At 38.7% G+C, this 14,513-nt stretch overlaps 1 protein-coding gene across 1 annotated transcript in view; it reads left to right on the forward strand.

The window, feature by feature from the left end:
• Positions 1-428: 428 nt before the first annotated feature.
• The window catches only part of GBE1 (1,4-alpha-glucan branching enzyme 1), a gene marked incomplete at both ends in the record, with an annotated part of 293,082 nt that continues 278,997 nt past the window's right edge, over positions 429-14,513 (forward strand). Inside the window, one exon of the mRNA XM_079705465.1 lies at positions 429-580. Coding sequence (XP_079561591.1) covers positions 429-580 — 152 coding nt within the window. The remainder of the gene's footprint in view (positions 581-14,513) is intronic.

The following is a 14,513-nucleotide window of genomic DNA, read 5'->3' on the forward strand; positions in this document are numbered from 1 at the left end:
GAAAAGCTGGGGGGGGGTGGGGAGTGGCACGGCGGTTCTCCGCAGCCAAGAATGGGTCAGGGTGAGAGAAGTCAAGACTGAGAGAGGTCCGCTCGGGACCGCCTCCTGGGGTGGCCTGGGCACCGGGGTAGAGACGCTGGGAGAGGAAGGGGCAGGTCTCCGCGGCCTCTCAGTGCGAGCCGCGTGAGTAGGCGGAGAGGCCTGGCGCCTCCTCCCCTCTCGGGACGTGCGTCCGGGGATCACTCCGGGTCCTGCTCCTCCCTGCCGGCGGGGGCGAGAAGGGGGACAGGCGGCCGTCCTCTCCGGCTATAAAGGGACTGGGCCTCCCGCGGCTTGCCACGGCTCGCCTGGGCGTCCTCCCGGTTAGAGCTCCCGCTCCCCCTCTACTCGACCCTCTCGGGCCTCGGCTACTCGGGCTGCGACGGAAGATGGCGGCTCCGGCGGGTCACCCGGCTCGGGAGGCTCGGTCCGAATGCTCTGAGGAGGCGCTGGCCGCTGCCTTAGCGGACGTGCCCGAACTAGCCCGACTTCTAGAGATAGACCCGTACCTGAAGCCCTTCGCTCCGGACTTCCAGCGCAGGTACAGCCCCACCTCGGTGCTGTCCCCCGACTCCCCCCCCCGCCCCCTCCCCCTTCTCCACAGAACCCAGCAGCCCGCCTTTCAGCCGCGAGCTTGCGGCGGGGAACGCCTGTTGGCTCTCGGACGTGCGGGCCCCGCCCCTCGCCGGCTCCACCCTCGCCGTCCCGCACCCCACCTTGGTGGGTAGCAACTTCCGGGCTTGGGCGACGAGTTGAGTCCGGTAATTGGGTTGAATGGCTTTCGGAGTTGCGGGTTGACAACTCTTACCGCCGGACTAGAGGCAGAAGCGCTGAATAAACTTTCCTCATCCCTCTCCCCTCCCTTCGAATCGGAGTTTTGCGCCATTGGGTGTGTGCTTTGGCTGCCAGCACCCGTTTCCTCAGGTGCTGATGCGGAGTTAGGCAACTGCACTGCAGGTTTTCTGACCCTTCCATGGACCAGAGTGGTCCTGTGAATTAGCGTGTGCATAACACCCGGCCTGTGTAATTGCGCTTTTAAAACCTTCTTGCTTATTTTATAGCAAATACTGTGATTTTATATAGGATTCTTTCAGGCAGCTTTTCTTTCCTTGTTAATATTCTCCCTCTCAGAGAAGATTAAGCTTATCTTGGTCTTTGTTTTTTACCCCTTGGGCCATCATTGACGAGTACTACCCCGTGTTTGGCATTGCCATCCTGAAGCTGGAGAAAGGCGAGGAAAGCCAGACTTCTAGAGGCCCACTTAGTATGCTTTACTTTTAGCTTGTCTCCTGTCATGTTGAAGTTGCTAGGATAATAATTGCAGTAGTCAGCTGAACTTAAAAGGTATAATTTTTAAGACTAAAATAGTTGTTATGCTAGTTATAATAGTTATATTTGTGAGATAAGCACATTGCGATTTAATGGTTTCTGCCCTTTTAGCAGAGCCACTTGAAAATTACCATGGCAACAGAATACCTAGTCACAGTTTCAAGTAATAGAAAACTTCTAGTAGTTACTTGGCAAGAAGCAGCATTGGAGGTAATGAAACACGGTTGATTTGGAGTTTGGGAAAATAAAAGTCTTAGGTTTATGACCTGGCATTGTCACTTATTACCTGTACTCAATTCAGCAACTGTTTATTAAGGGTCCTTTAGGAACAAAAAGTAAGGGACACAAAGTTGAATACAACACTTCATTCCAGAGCTTGTATATCCTAATGCATGGACCCTCCTCAAAGGAGTCACCTTGAGCTGTTGCTAAGTTAATCAGATGTTGGGCCTTTATATAAGCCATTCGGGGAGCAGCCTTGTGAAATTGCCTTCAGTGTTTACAATATGTCCTTTCAAAGAAATTTAGTGTATAATCTTCACTGTTCAGGATTGGATTTGATTTAGAAATAGTAAAAAATTTTAGAGCAAAAGATGGTGGTCCGACTTTTTTGATGACACTAATTTACTTGGATGCTTTGTAAAATGACACGTAAGACATTTCTAAAAGCAGAGTTGTGGAAATGTTTTGTCTCCGTTTCTCCCCTCTCTGTTTTAAAAAAATGATTACAAGTAGACAAACCTCCCTTGGTAAGTGTTTCTTTCATGTAATTCACTTCAGCTCCATTGGGATTGAAGCAGTTTTGATCCTCTTTCATGGTTTGTCAGAACTAATGAGAGGGACAAAGGCCAGAATAAAGAAGTGGGAGCACTCCAGTGTTCTTGATGAAAATGCTGGTCCAGTGGGTCCTTGTGCCTCACTCTGACCTGGATTCTACTTCTGGCCTTGGTTCTGAGTAATTGCCATTTTCCAGCACACATGTTCCCTTTAGGCATATCAAATAGTAATTTGGCATTTGGCAGCAGTAACTTTTACTGTTAGCATTTGAAGACTAAAATAATTTCTCCTTCGTTAAGTGTGGTCTTGATTACTTTTCCTATTTTCCGTTCATTTCTAATAACCCACTTAGGCAGTGTGTCTTTGGCCTAACACAAATATACAACCAGTCAAACATAGATGCAAAGTATGCTTACTAAGGAGTGAAGAAAATTTAGGGTGCAAATAACAGTATAATGGTTATAGAGGAGGCGGTTTCTCATTGATGGACTGTCTTATTCTTTCCCAAACACCGTGTCTTCATTAGAAATTCCATTATGTACCTTTGCTCTTGTTTACCTTTTCTGTAACTGTAGGAATGTTGAATCAAGCATGAGGGTTAGTGAACTACTCTGTGCCATAAAATAAAAATTAGACATTAGCGTGGGTGACAGGCCCTGTGATGTCTCATTGATTACCTCCTAAGGTAGGGTTTTCCTCTTGGCTTTCCTGCTTTTTTCACCTGTTATTTGTGCTGCAATTAGTTGCTGTATCATAATTCCAACATCGTAGTGTTTTAAAAAAACATTATTTATCCCCATGCTACATGTCAGCATGAGTCAGGCTCTCCTCATGGCAATCATTCAAGGATCTAGGCTGATGAAGTCTTCATTTTGAAACATGCTTCTACAGTGGCAGGGGCAAGGAACAGAGAACATTTTGAACTAGGCACTATTTCTTACAGCTTTTGCCTAGCAATCAGCCACTTCTGCTGATACACATATTGGCCAGTGTAAGTCAAATGTGACTTATCAACCACGTGGGTGGAACAGAAAACTGACATTTGTGAACAGGAGGATGAACAACACAGTTACAGTAACCCTTGTCTATACCCTCTGTGTATATAGTAACTTTTACATATGTTATAGTATTTAATTTAACCCTAATAACAAAACTACAAGGTAGGAAGGGTGGGTGTTTTTGTTTTTCCTGTTTTACAGATGAAGAATCCGAGATTCGGTTGTGATGAGTTGTTCACATGGCTTGCTGCAGCTGGGATTAATCTTTCTTTAATAAAACTGTTTCAACAAGTTCACAAAAAATGACTTCTTGGTAATTTAGTGGATACTTCTTTCTTTCTCTTTATTTCTAGCATTGGACATTTTGGACCACTTATTAGATCCTTGAAGCCATGATGTGTACTCTTGCTTTTCTTCCATTATCTCTGGTGGTTTCTCATCAGCCTCTTTCAGACCATTAATATAAGAGATTCTCAGGGCTCTTCCCTAGGTTCCTTTATGTATTTCTGTTTTATACACATACTTTCCCTAAGTATTCTCATCCATCCCGTGAATTCCATCTATGTACTGAGGCTGCCCACATCTATCTTCACCCTAAATCTCCCCTGGTCTTAGTCTCCTGGTCTTATTTATAAATATCTGCATTTTGATGTACTGTAAGTATAAAACTCAGTGTGTATAAAACTAAACTTAGGGTTTTTCATCCCAAGCCTGATTGTCCTTTTATACCTTATCTCAGTGTGTGTTATCCTCCTCTACCACCTACTCAAGCCTAAAACTTAAGACCTATCCTTAATTACTCCTCTCCACTTCTTTTTATCTCTAAGCCTAGTCAGTAGTAGCTCCTAACTACTTTTCAGGTATATGCCACACTGTATTCCTACTGCTCTCCTGCTACTCAAGTTGCTAGCATGTCTAGCCTGGTTTATAAAAACAGCCTCACAGTTGTTCTCCCTTTTCAAATCTTCTCAACAATTCCATGGCTTTTAAGGTACAGTGTAGTCTCTTTCTCGTGACCTACAAAACTCTGTATTATCTGGTTCCTGTCTACCTTGTTAGCCTCATCTTTGGATCGTCCTTCTCTCTCTGTACCACCTAATCAGAAGGGGGCTAAGTGTAAAGGGGTAGCTAGGATGTCTGAGGGCTATTCTATAAGGGGCACTAAAATATCACTAGAATAAATTGGAAACATGATACCTGTTTTACACATGTAGTCCTTAAATACTGAAGATTTTCAATAATTATTTTGTGTAGGCTTGTGAGAAGTAAGGAGTCTAGAAGGATCACTGAGTAAAAGGCAGGATAGGTCAAGAACTAGAAACATTTTCTGATCTTTATCAGAAGAATGATGCTTTTGGCTTAGTAGAAATGAATTAAAAAGGGAACTCATTTCTATATTTAATTTTTATTAATAGAAAATAATTTTTCTCTACCCCATAAAATAGATCTTTACCAAATGTTTAAAGAAGATCAATTTGAAGTGTGCCAGAATGTTATCCAGTCTTGGATGCCACCTGTTTTGGTCTAGCCATGGGTCCAGCTATGGCTTTTGTACCTGTTACTTCTTCTGCTTGATGCATACTTTGCTTCTGTCTTGTTAGTGCCTGTACGTACTTCAGGACACAGCCTAGAGATATATTAAATGCCTTCCCTGACTTCTTCCCATCCTCAAACCTTCTTCGCACCTCTTAGCTACCACCTTGAAAACCTGTATTGTAAGGGTGATCATCAATAATCATGTAGCTGTCTTTCTGCTCTTTTGTATCTCCCACTAGGTTATTTGCTCCTATGGGTAGGCACATTGTCTGTATTGTTTGCTCACTGTTATATTCTCAGTCTGTAAAACTGTACCTGGCCTACAGGAAAAGGTATAGTGTTTGAATGAACAGATGACTGAATGAATGTCTTTTGACTTTTGTTTTTCTCTTTTCTACATCAGTAAGTCTCAGGTAAGCTCACCTTCAGCTAAAAATGTTAGGAATACTAGGATGGACAGAAGGAGAAGAAGCAGTAGTCGTCAGGAGTTATGTGTGGCAGTCTCGGGTAGGGGAGTGTATGTTCAAGGAAAAAGCTAAAAATAACCAGAGAAAATAAAGAAATTTGTTATTAATTAGATATTTCCATATTCCACAGAGACTACAGGTTTAATCACTGAAGGAATATTCAGTTTGAAGAGAGCCTCAGGTCAAATTGCATGCTCAAGAGAATAGGAAGAGAGGTTTTTGTGAGCTCAAGTGTGTTAAGTATCACAATTACAGTGAACATCTCTATTTTGTTAGAAATGAAAATAGCTTTTACACTGGTATCTAATCAGAATTAGAATGTAGTTTAGATTTCAAGTAATAGCAACCACACCAAAAACTGATTCTCGTCGTGCAGAAATTTTATATTGTAGCTGAATGGTGCACTTTTCTCTCAGTGCCTGGCCAAGTTGTAGGCTCTGAAGAAAGTGAAATGTCAATGATTCTAGAAGGCAAAGAAGAATCCAAAAATTATAAGTCATACCTGGCCTGCTCTTCTGTACTAGCAGTAGATTCCTTTGTGCCTTGCAGCTGAGGTCTGTACTCACTCCAGAGTCACTCCTGAATTCTTTACAGTGATGGGCAAGAGGCTGTGACCTCTTCTCATTTTCAAAGTGCCTTAAAATGACTCCATGGAGCATTTGGTTTAGTTTAGGCTCTGGCGCCTGCTGCACCATCTCCTGAGAAATGACTGTGTGTGGTAACTCCTTAGAGGATTCAGTTCAGCTCCCACCAGGCTGGCCCTAGTTAGTCAGTGAGATGATAACACAGACCCTGTGAAATGTGCTATCATTTTAGATTGATAAGCATATCATGCTGCTGCTATTTAAAAGCATGTGTAAAACTTCAGTTATACATTTATAGATATTAAAGGAAAATATGAAAGGGTTTTCAGTGGAGAGAATTGCTGCTCTCAGCTACCTTTCATTCTAAAGTAACTTTACTGTTTTACAGAAGAGTAGATTCTCTTCATGTGGTGATGTCCACTCATCAGTAGATGCTCACTACTGTTTAGAATCCAGATTGTTTTTTGTTGTTGTTGTTGTTCTTAAGATCCAAGAGCAGCCCCTGTACTGTTTTGTGTTTAGGGTAGCAAGAACCTAGTACATCAACAGAAGGCAAAATTCCACATTAAACGCATGTTGTTATACAATCTACATTCATTAATTTATTATACAATTGACATTAAGTTATGGTGACTTACCTGATCGATTTTTGATGTTTAAAAGATCATAAAGGACTTCCCTGGTGGCGCAGTGGTTGAGAGTCCGCCTGCCGATGCAGGGGACACGGGTTCGTGCCCCGGTCGGGGAGGATCCCACATGCCGCGGAGCGGCTGGGCACGTGAGCCATGGCCGCTGAGCCTGCGCGTCCGGAGCCTGTGCTCCACAACGGCAGAGGCCACAACAGTGAGAGGCCCGCGTACCGCAAAAAAAAAAAAAAAAAAAAAAAAAAAAGATCATAATAGCTGAGATCCTAAGTTTAGCTTCTTCACATGTGAAATGGAAAAAAAATAAACATATGGCTGAGTGTCCATGTTGCAAAGCACAAGAGCAAGATGAAGCTTGAATTTTAGCTGTTGTAAATGCTAAACAGCTTCGAATTTGAGGGCAACTTAGTCAACCTCTGTGAACCTCAGTTTCTTTTTTTGAAAAATATGGATTGGACCCACCTTATAGGGGTTTCTTGAGGATGAGGAATATATGTGAAGATATCGCTTCTTTAATCCTGTATCCTGAAATCAACCATCAGATAAATAACCTGACCGGAAATTCCCCACAACTCTTCATTTTGCTGCTTAACAGCCTCTTTACTTTAAGGGGTTCCTTCTCTTTCCTAGTAGTGCATTTGTGTGAATGAGGTGAGGAGGTGGTAATTTTAATCATAATCTAGTGGAGAAAGAAAAGAATATGTTTAAATTTTGATCCTTAATTTGGAAAGGAAATGATAAGGCAGTTGCCAGTTTACTACAAGCTAAAGGCAAGGTGAATTCTGGGACGTAATGAGCACAAAGCTCCCTTTATTGAGAGAGGTAAATGCTACCCTGCAGAAACCCCAAATCACTCTTCTCTTGATCTTCCGTTTCTGTCTTTTCTCTTCTTTCATCTGACTGCTAAGTGTTCATATTCTTGGACATCAAACAGCTGCAGGGATTTTCTTCCTCCTGAACTCTGGATGCTTGGAGGAATGGTCATACCGAGTATACTAATAGCAGGAATGACTTTGAAAATAAGAAGAAAAAATACATAATAGCAGCTTAGAAGTTTACAAATGAAAGAACTATCTAGTGGAGTCTGAACTTATGATCTATTAATAAGAAAAAAATTTAAATCCCATTCTTACCTTGTTTTTTTTATCCTCTCTTTTTTTATTTGATGATTTCAGTTCTTTTCAGTATGTTTGAATTTGCAATGAGATACATAAAACAGAGGAATGGAATACTCATGTGTATTTTAGTAGATCCATTGAAGGATAAATTACAATTAGACAGTTTCTGGGTATATGCTCTAGGTCTGTAATCTAAAATGTGATAATCAGAAACCAAGTCTGCAAATATATTTCTTGTATAGATAACCTTGAAGTTTTCCAAATATTTAGCAGTGAGAAATATTTCTTTTACTAATAAAATCATACGTTACTCAATATCATCAATATAATTTATTTTTATTTTCATAAATGATAAGCAAGTAGCCACAGGTTGTATTTAATTATGAATAGCTGCATAACACAGCTACATTCTCTATTACTGAATGTGATAAAATCAGTTACACGTTTAGGTGTAAGTAACAGAAACCGAACATACCCTCAAAGAACAGAAAGCCCCGCAAACTGTGATTTATGGAAATAGAGGTTTGTATTTCTCACAAAGAAAGTGGGGGTAAGTGGTTTGGGCCTTAGCATTGATGCATCATTTATCTTTTGGTTCTACTATCCTTAACATATGGTCTTGATTCTAATGTTTAGAAGATGGCTGGTCATATCTAGGGCCCATATCTGTCTTCCTAGCAGGAGTACAAGCTAACTCACTATGTCCATTTTAGCCAAGCATAAATTAGTTTACCTGTAAACGCCATCTCATTCTTTCAGTTTACAAATTATTCATCAGAGCTGTCCCATGGCATGGCCATCCTTACCTGAAAGTGAGCCTGCATAATCAAGGCTTTCAGTTGTACGCATATCTTCCTGAGAAATGCCTTTTTGTCTCATCTGTCACAACTTGCCTGGGCTCTTTCCTTTGCTCCAATGAGGAGACAATGTCTGGCTAAAGATAAAAAGTCCCAGTGATACCATGTTGTAGTTCCCCAATATCATACCTGTGTACAAATCTTTCTGAGCAGAATCCAGGCATTTCCACTTCTGAGAGAAGTCTTCAGCCACATCCCTCAGTATCACCAAACTCTGGGGCATGGCTTTCACTTTGCTCTACCTTGTATTTCTGGATTTCTGTATTTCTCTGGATTCTTTTCTTGGGACAAATACAGACACTTTTGCTTGCTCTAGTCCAAAATGAGCCTGTCTGGTTTCGCTTCAGCCCCCTGGCCCAACGATTTGGGGAGTACCGCTGTCTTCTCTTTTTAATTTCATAGGTATTTTACTCTTAAAAATAGGATGTTTTGAGAGGAAATGAGTTTGTCAGTTACTACTAATTTTTTCATGTTCTCTTGGGCTCATTCAAAAATGACCTGCTTTATTTTTAAGTTATTTGGAGAATATTGTATTTGTGGGGTTAGAAAGAAGAAAAGGATTAAAATAAAGATGACAGTTTATGCTCAGTCTTTAAAACATGAATTGTCTTTTGTTACCTAACTACATGCAAGTTTATGGGCTTTCACATTATACTTTTTTATTCTTTTAAAAGATTAAGATGTGTAAGCTTTGTTCTTCAGAACATACCTGCTACAGACTTACCATATAAATATAAGATTTTATCATCACAGAGAAGCCCAGTATTTCATCTTTGACAGTAGACCAAAGAACAATTTGTAGAAGAATGGGACTCCTCTTTTTTTCCTCTTTTGACTGTAAAGACAGCATAATGATTCCTCTTTGATGTCAGAATAGATCAGTAATGTGTGTGGGGTCATATTAGTTTCTTTTTTTTCCTAAGAGGTCTATTATCCATGATCATCTTAGGCTACTGTTTGGAGGACGTGAGTAACTAATGTGTGAGTTACCATTGCTTTTTCATTGTTTTACAGTCTTTTCTCAAGAGGATTGATTATTATCCCAGGATTCTAGAGATTCACAAACAAATTCATATTTGTCATTTCCAAGCATTTCTTACCCCTCCAGTTCTCATTTTTCAGCATTAACAGTCTCTCATATTTTTGTTTGCTTATTTGTGCATTTTTTTGTTTACATGTGGGAGTCTTCCATCCTCTTGACCATTTCAGTTGGCAGTGCTCTTTTGGTTGTGCAAGTTGTGCTTGCTAGTGAAGCACAGCAGCATAGTGAAGCAAATGGATCTCTTTTTGTTCAGTTCCCTAAAATGCCTTTTATTGAAAACTATCTGCTATCCATGCAGTATTAGGGAAACCTCTACTCACAAATTCAACACATAAGCAGGAAATACAGAGAAACAAGAGTGTTATCAAAACTGAAGTTTGGTTGTAGCAGGTTTAAGGTACCTTTAGAGCACATTAAAAAATATAGTGAATTTAGAGAATTGCAAATTGTGTTAGACTAGATTTAAAAAATTATTTTGAAATAATTATAAACCACAAGAAGTTGCAAAAATAGTACAGAGAAGGCCCCGGTTCTATTAGCCAAGCTTGCCCCAGTGGTAATATCTTGCTTAACTGTATGGCAGTTTCAAAACCAGGAACAGGAAATTGACATTGATACACTCTGCAGACCTTATTCAGTTTTCAACAGTCTTTGCATGCACTTCTTTGCAGTTTTATCACAAGTATATATTAATGTAACTGCCACTACAGTGAAGATACAGAACCATTCCATCACCACAAAGGAATTCTGCATTCCTTTATACTTATACTATTCCCACTCCCTCTATCCCTAAACTCTGGGAATTACTGATCTGTTTTACATTTCTATAATATTTTTCATTTTTTGAATGTTATATAAATTAAATCAGAGAATATGTAATCTTTGAAGATTGGCTTTAAATTTTTTTTTTTATTGAGGTATCGTTGATTTACAATGTTGTGTTAGTTTCAGGTGTACAGCAAAGTGAGTCTGTTATACATATACATATATCCACTCTGTTTTAGATTCTTCCCTATATAGGCCATTGCAGAGTACTGAGTAGAGTTCCATGTGCTATACAGTAAGTCCTTATTAGTTATCTATTTTATACATAGTAGTGTGTTTGTGTCAATCCCAATCTCCCAATTCATCCCTCTCCCCCTTACCACACACACCCCACCCCCCCAACCCAGTAACCATAAGTTTATTTTCTACATCTGTCACTCTATTGCTGTTTTGTAGATAAGTTCATGTGTACCCTTTTTTAAGATTCCACATACAAGTGATATCATATGATATTTGTCTTTCTCTTTCTGACTTACTTCACTTAGTATGATAATCTCTAGGTCCATCCATGTTGCTGCAAATGGCATTATTTTGTTCTTTTTTTATGGCTGATTAATATTCCATTGTCTATATGTACCATATGTTCTTTATCCATTCCTCTGTTGATGGACATTTAGGTTGCTTCCATGTTCTGGCTATTGTAAATAGTGCTGCAGTGAACACTGGGGTTCACGTATCTTTTCAATTATGGTTTTCTTTGGTTATATGCCCAGGAGTGGGATTGCTGGATCATATAGTAGCTCTAGTTTTAGTTTTTTAAGGAATCTGCATACTGTTCTCCATAGTGGCTGTACCAGTTTACATTCCCACCAACAGTATAGGAGGGTTCCCTTTTCTCTACACCCTCTCCAGCATGGATTGGCTTTTTTTTTTTTTTCACTCAGTATATGCCTTTGAGATCTATTCAAATTGCATATATCAATAGTTCATTCCTTTTTGTTACTGAATACTATTCCATTGAATGGATGTGCCACAGTTTATCCATTCACCTGTTGAAGGACATTTGGATTGTTTCCAGTTTTGGGCTATTAAAAATATTGCAGTGAAGCTAAGATATGTTTATTATATATAGGTGTTATTTCTTTGGGAGAAGTTCCTAGAAGTGTAATTTTGGAGTTCTATGGCAACTGTGTGTTTAGTTTTGTATGAAATTGCTAACTGTTTTTCATGGTATCTGTACCATTTTGCATTCCCAAATGTATGAGGGATCTAGATTATCTGCATCCTTCTTAGCATTTGGTAATACATTTCCTAAAGTGTTAGCTGTTATAATAAGTGTGTAGTGATAAGCCAATGTGGTTTTAATTTGCATTTTTCTTATAGCTAATTATGTTGAAAGTCTTTTACAGTGTTATTTGATATCTTTATATCCTCTTTGGTGAAAAGTTCAGTTCATGTCTTTTGTCCATTTTCTAACTGGATTGATTTTTCTTTTTTTTACCTTTGAGTTTTCTTTACATATTCTAGATACAAGTCCTTTGTCAGATATATTTTTAGATTAATTAATTAATTTTATTTTAGTTTGTCTTTTTTGGCTGTGTTGGGTCTTTGTTGCTGCATGTGGGCTTTTCTCTGGTTGCGGCGAGTGGGGGCTACTCTTCGTTGCGGTGTGCAGGCTTCTCATTGAGGTGGCTTCTCTTGTTGTGGAGCACAGGCTCTAGGTGTGTGGGCTTCAGTAGTTGTGGCACACAGGCTCAGTAGCTGTGGCTCACGGGCCCTAGAGCTCAGGCTCAGTAGTTGTGGTGCATGGGCTTAGTTGCGCTGGAGCATGTGGGATCTTCCTGGACCAGGGCTCGAACCTGTGTCCCCTACATTGGCAGGTGGATTCTTAACCACTGCACCACCAGGGAAGCCCCGCTTTGTCGGATATTTGTTTTGCAAATATTTTATCCTAGTCTGTAGCTTGCCTTTTCATCTTCTTAACAGGGTCTTTCATAGAACCAATGTTTTAAATTTTGATGAAATTTATTGATTTTTTTTGTTGTATGGTTTATACTTTTGTTGTCATGTATAAGAGCTCTTTGTCTAGCTCTAGGATCTGAAGATTTCCTCTAATGTTTTCTCCTTGAAGTTTTATTGTTTTACATTTTACATATAAGTCTGTGATCCATTTTGAATTAATTTTTGCTTAAGGTTTAAGTTGAAGGTTTTTTTTTATTGTCTAAGGAATTTGATATTTTTTAAAGATCATAAACTATGACAGACATATTGGGGAGCCACCTGATCAAAATAAAAAATAAGCCTTTAGTCAGGTCTCACTGAAATATATGAACAATGACAATTTTTATATATACTATAGATTATTGAAGGCAGTGGGAACTAATTAACCTGTCAGTTTTCTTATTTCTAAGATCTTATTTTAACTTTTGGTTATTATCATAAAGCAGCCCCTCAAACTTCAGGAAGCCGGATAAAAATATTTGTGAAAGATACAATAATTTATTTTCAAGTAGTTACTTGAGAGTTTTTCTGGTTTGTAATTTGTATATTTTTATCATGTTATAGCATTATTTTATTGATTTGTATTCCAAACATATATAGATATTAATCTATACAGATTGAATTTGTAACTTTAATTTGACTTTCCAAGGTTTTCTTATTTCATGTGTTCTACTTAGAACCTACTCATTTGTTAGTATCATATATTCTTCAGTTCTACATTATTAAAAATATTGCTTTGAAAAATAATATTTTATTCATTCAGTGTGTCTGTTTACTTGACTTAAATGACAGGTAAATCTCCAAAAACTTTTCATGTTATACTCTCATTTGTAGAAATGAGTTTGTTAAATCTTAACAAAGGTAATGCTAATATTTCCTAAGATTAGTTGCTTTTTATGTAACTGAAATTAGCCTTTGGTTTTATTTCAGTCTTAATATTTACTTTGATGTTTGTCAGGATTCATTGTGCTATTAATAATTAGAAATCCAAGCATACCAATTTCCAAACAAGTGGTTAGATGTTATGAGATGAAAGTTGTTAGTACATGTATTTGGCAACATTTGAAAAATTTACCCACTTTAAACAGAAAAGTAAAGTGGAACTTTTGAGGACTTGTTCATTCTACAATGATTACTAGCTATGATGGGTCTGAGGCACTAAACATCCAAAAGAGACTTCTGACAACTCTACTGATAATAAATTATCATCATCATCACAATAACAATTTTTATTACAATTTATGTAAACATCATTTTACGTGCATTGGGTCTGAGATTCTGCATTTTTAAGAAGCTCCCAGGTGATGCCGATGCTGCTGTTTCCCAGAATATATTTTGAGGAGCAAGGCATGGCATCGTCCCAACTTCAGTTCAAAACTGAGTTAATGCATTAATTTTGTACTCTCTGGCATTCCTATCTGGTAACAATGAGAAATCAGAAAGAGAAATTAAGGAAACACTCCCATTTACCATCGGAACATACAGAATAAAATACCTAGGGATAAACCTACCTAAGGAGGTAAAAGACTTGCACTCAGAAAACTATAAACACTGATGAAAGAAATCAAAGATGACATAAACACATGGAGAAGTATACCATGTTCTTGGATTGGAAGAATCAATGTTGTGAAAATGACTATACTACCCAAATCAATCTACAGATTCAATGCAATCCCTATCAAACTACCAGTGGCATTCTTCACAGAATTAGAACAAAAAATTTTACAATTCATATGGAAACACAAAAGACCCCAAACAGCCAAAGCAATCTTGAGAAAGAAAAATAGAGGAGGAATCAGACTCCCTGACTTCAAACTATACTACAAAGCTACAGCAATCAAGACAGTATGGTACTGGCACAAAAGCAGAAATATAGATCAATGGTACAGTATAGAAAGCCCAGAGATAAACCCACACACATACGGTCACCTAATTTACGACAAAGGAGGCAAGAACATACAATAGAGAAAAGACAGCCTGTTCAATAAGTGGTGCTGGGAAAACTGAACAGCTACATGTAAAAGAATGAAATTAGAACACTCCCTAATACCTACACAAAAATAAGCTCAAAATGGATTAAAGACCTAAATGTAAGGCCAGACACTATAAAACTCTTAGAGGAAAACATAGGCAGAACACTCTTTGACATAAATCACAGCAAGATCCTTTTTGACCCACCTCCTAGAGAAACGGAAATAAAAACAAAAATAAATGGGACCTAATAAAACTTAAAAGATTTGCATAGCAAAGGAAACCATAAACAAGAGCAAAAGACAACCCTCAGAATGGGAGAAAATATTTGCAAATGAAGCAACTGACAAAGGATTAATCTCCAAAATTTACAAGCAGCTCATGC

Source organism: Hyperoodon ampullatus, assembly GCF_949752795.1.
Source record: "Hyperoodon ampullatus genome assembly, chromosome: 5".
Classification (NCBI taxonomy): domain Eukaryota; kingdom Metazoa; phylum Chordata; class Mammalia; order Artiodactyla; family Ziphiidae; genus Hyperoodon; species Hyperoodon ampullatus.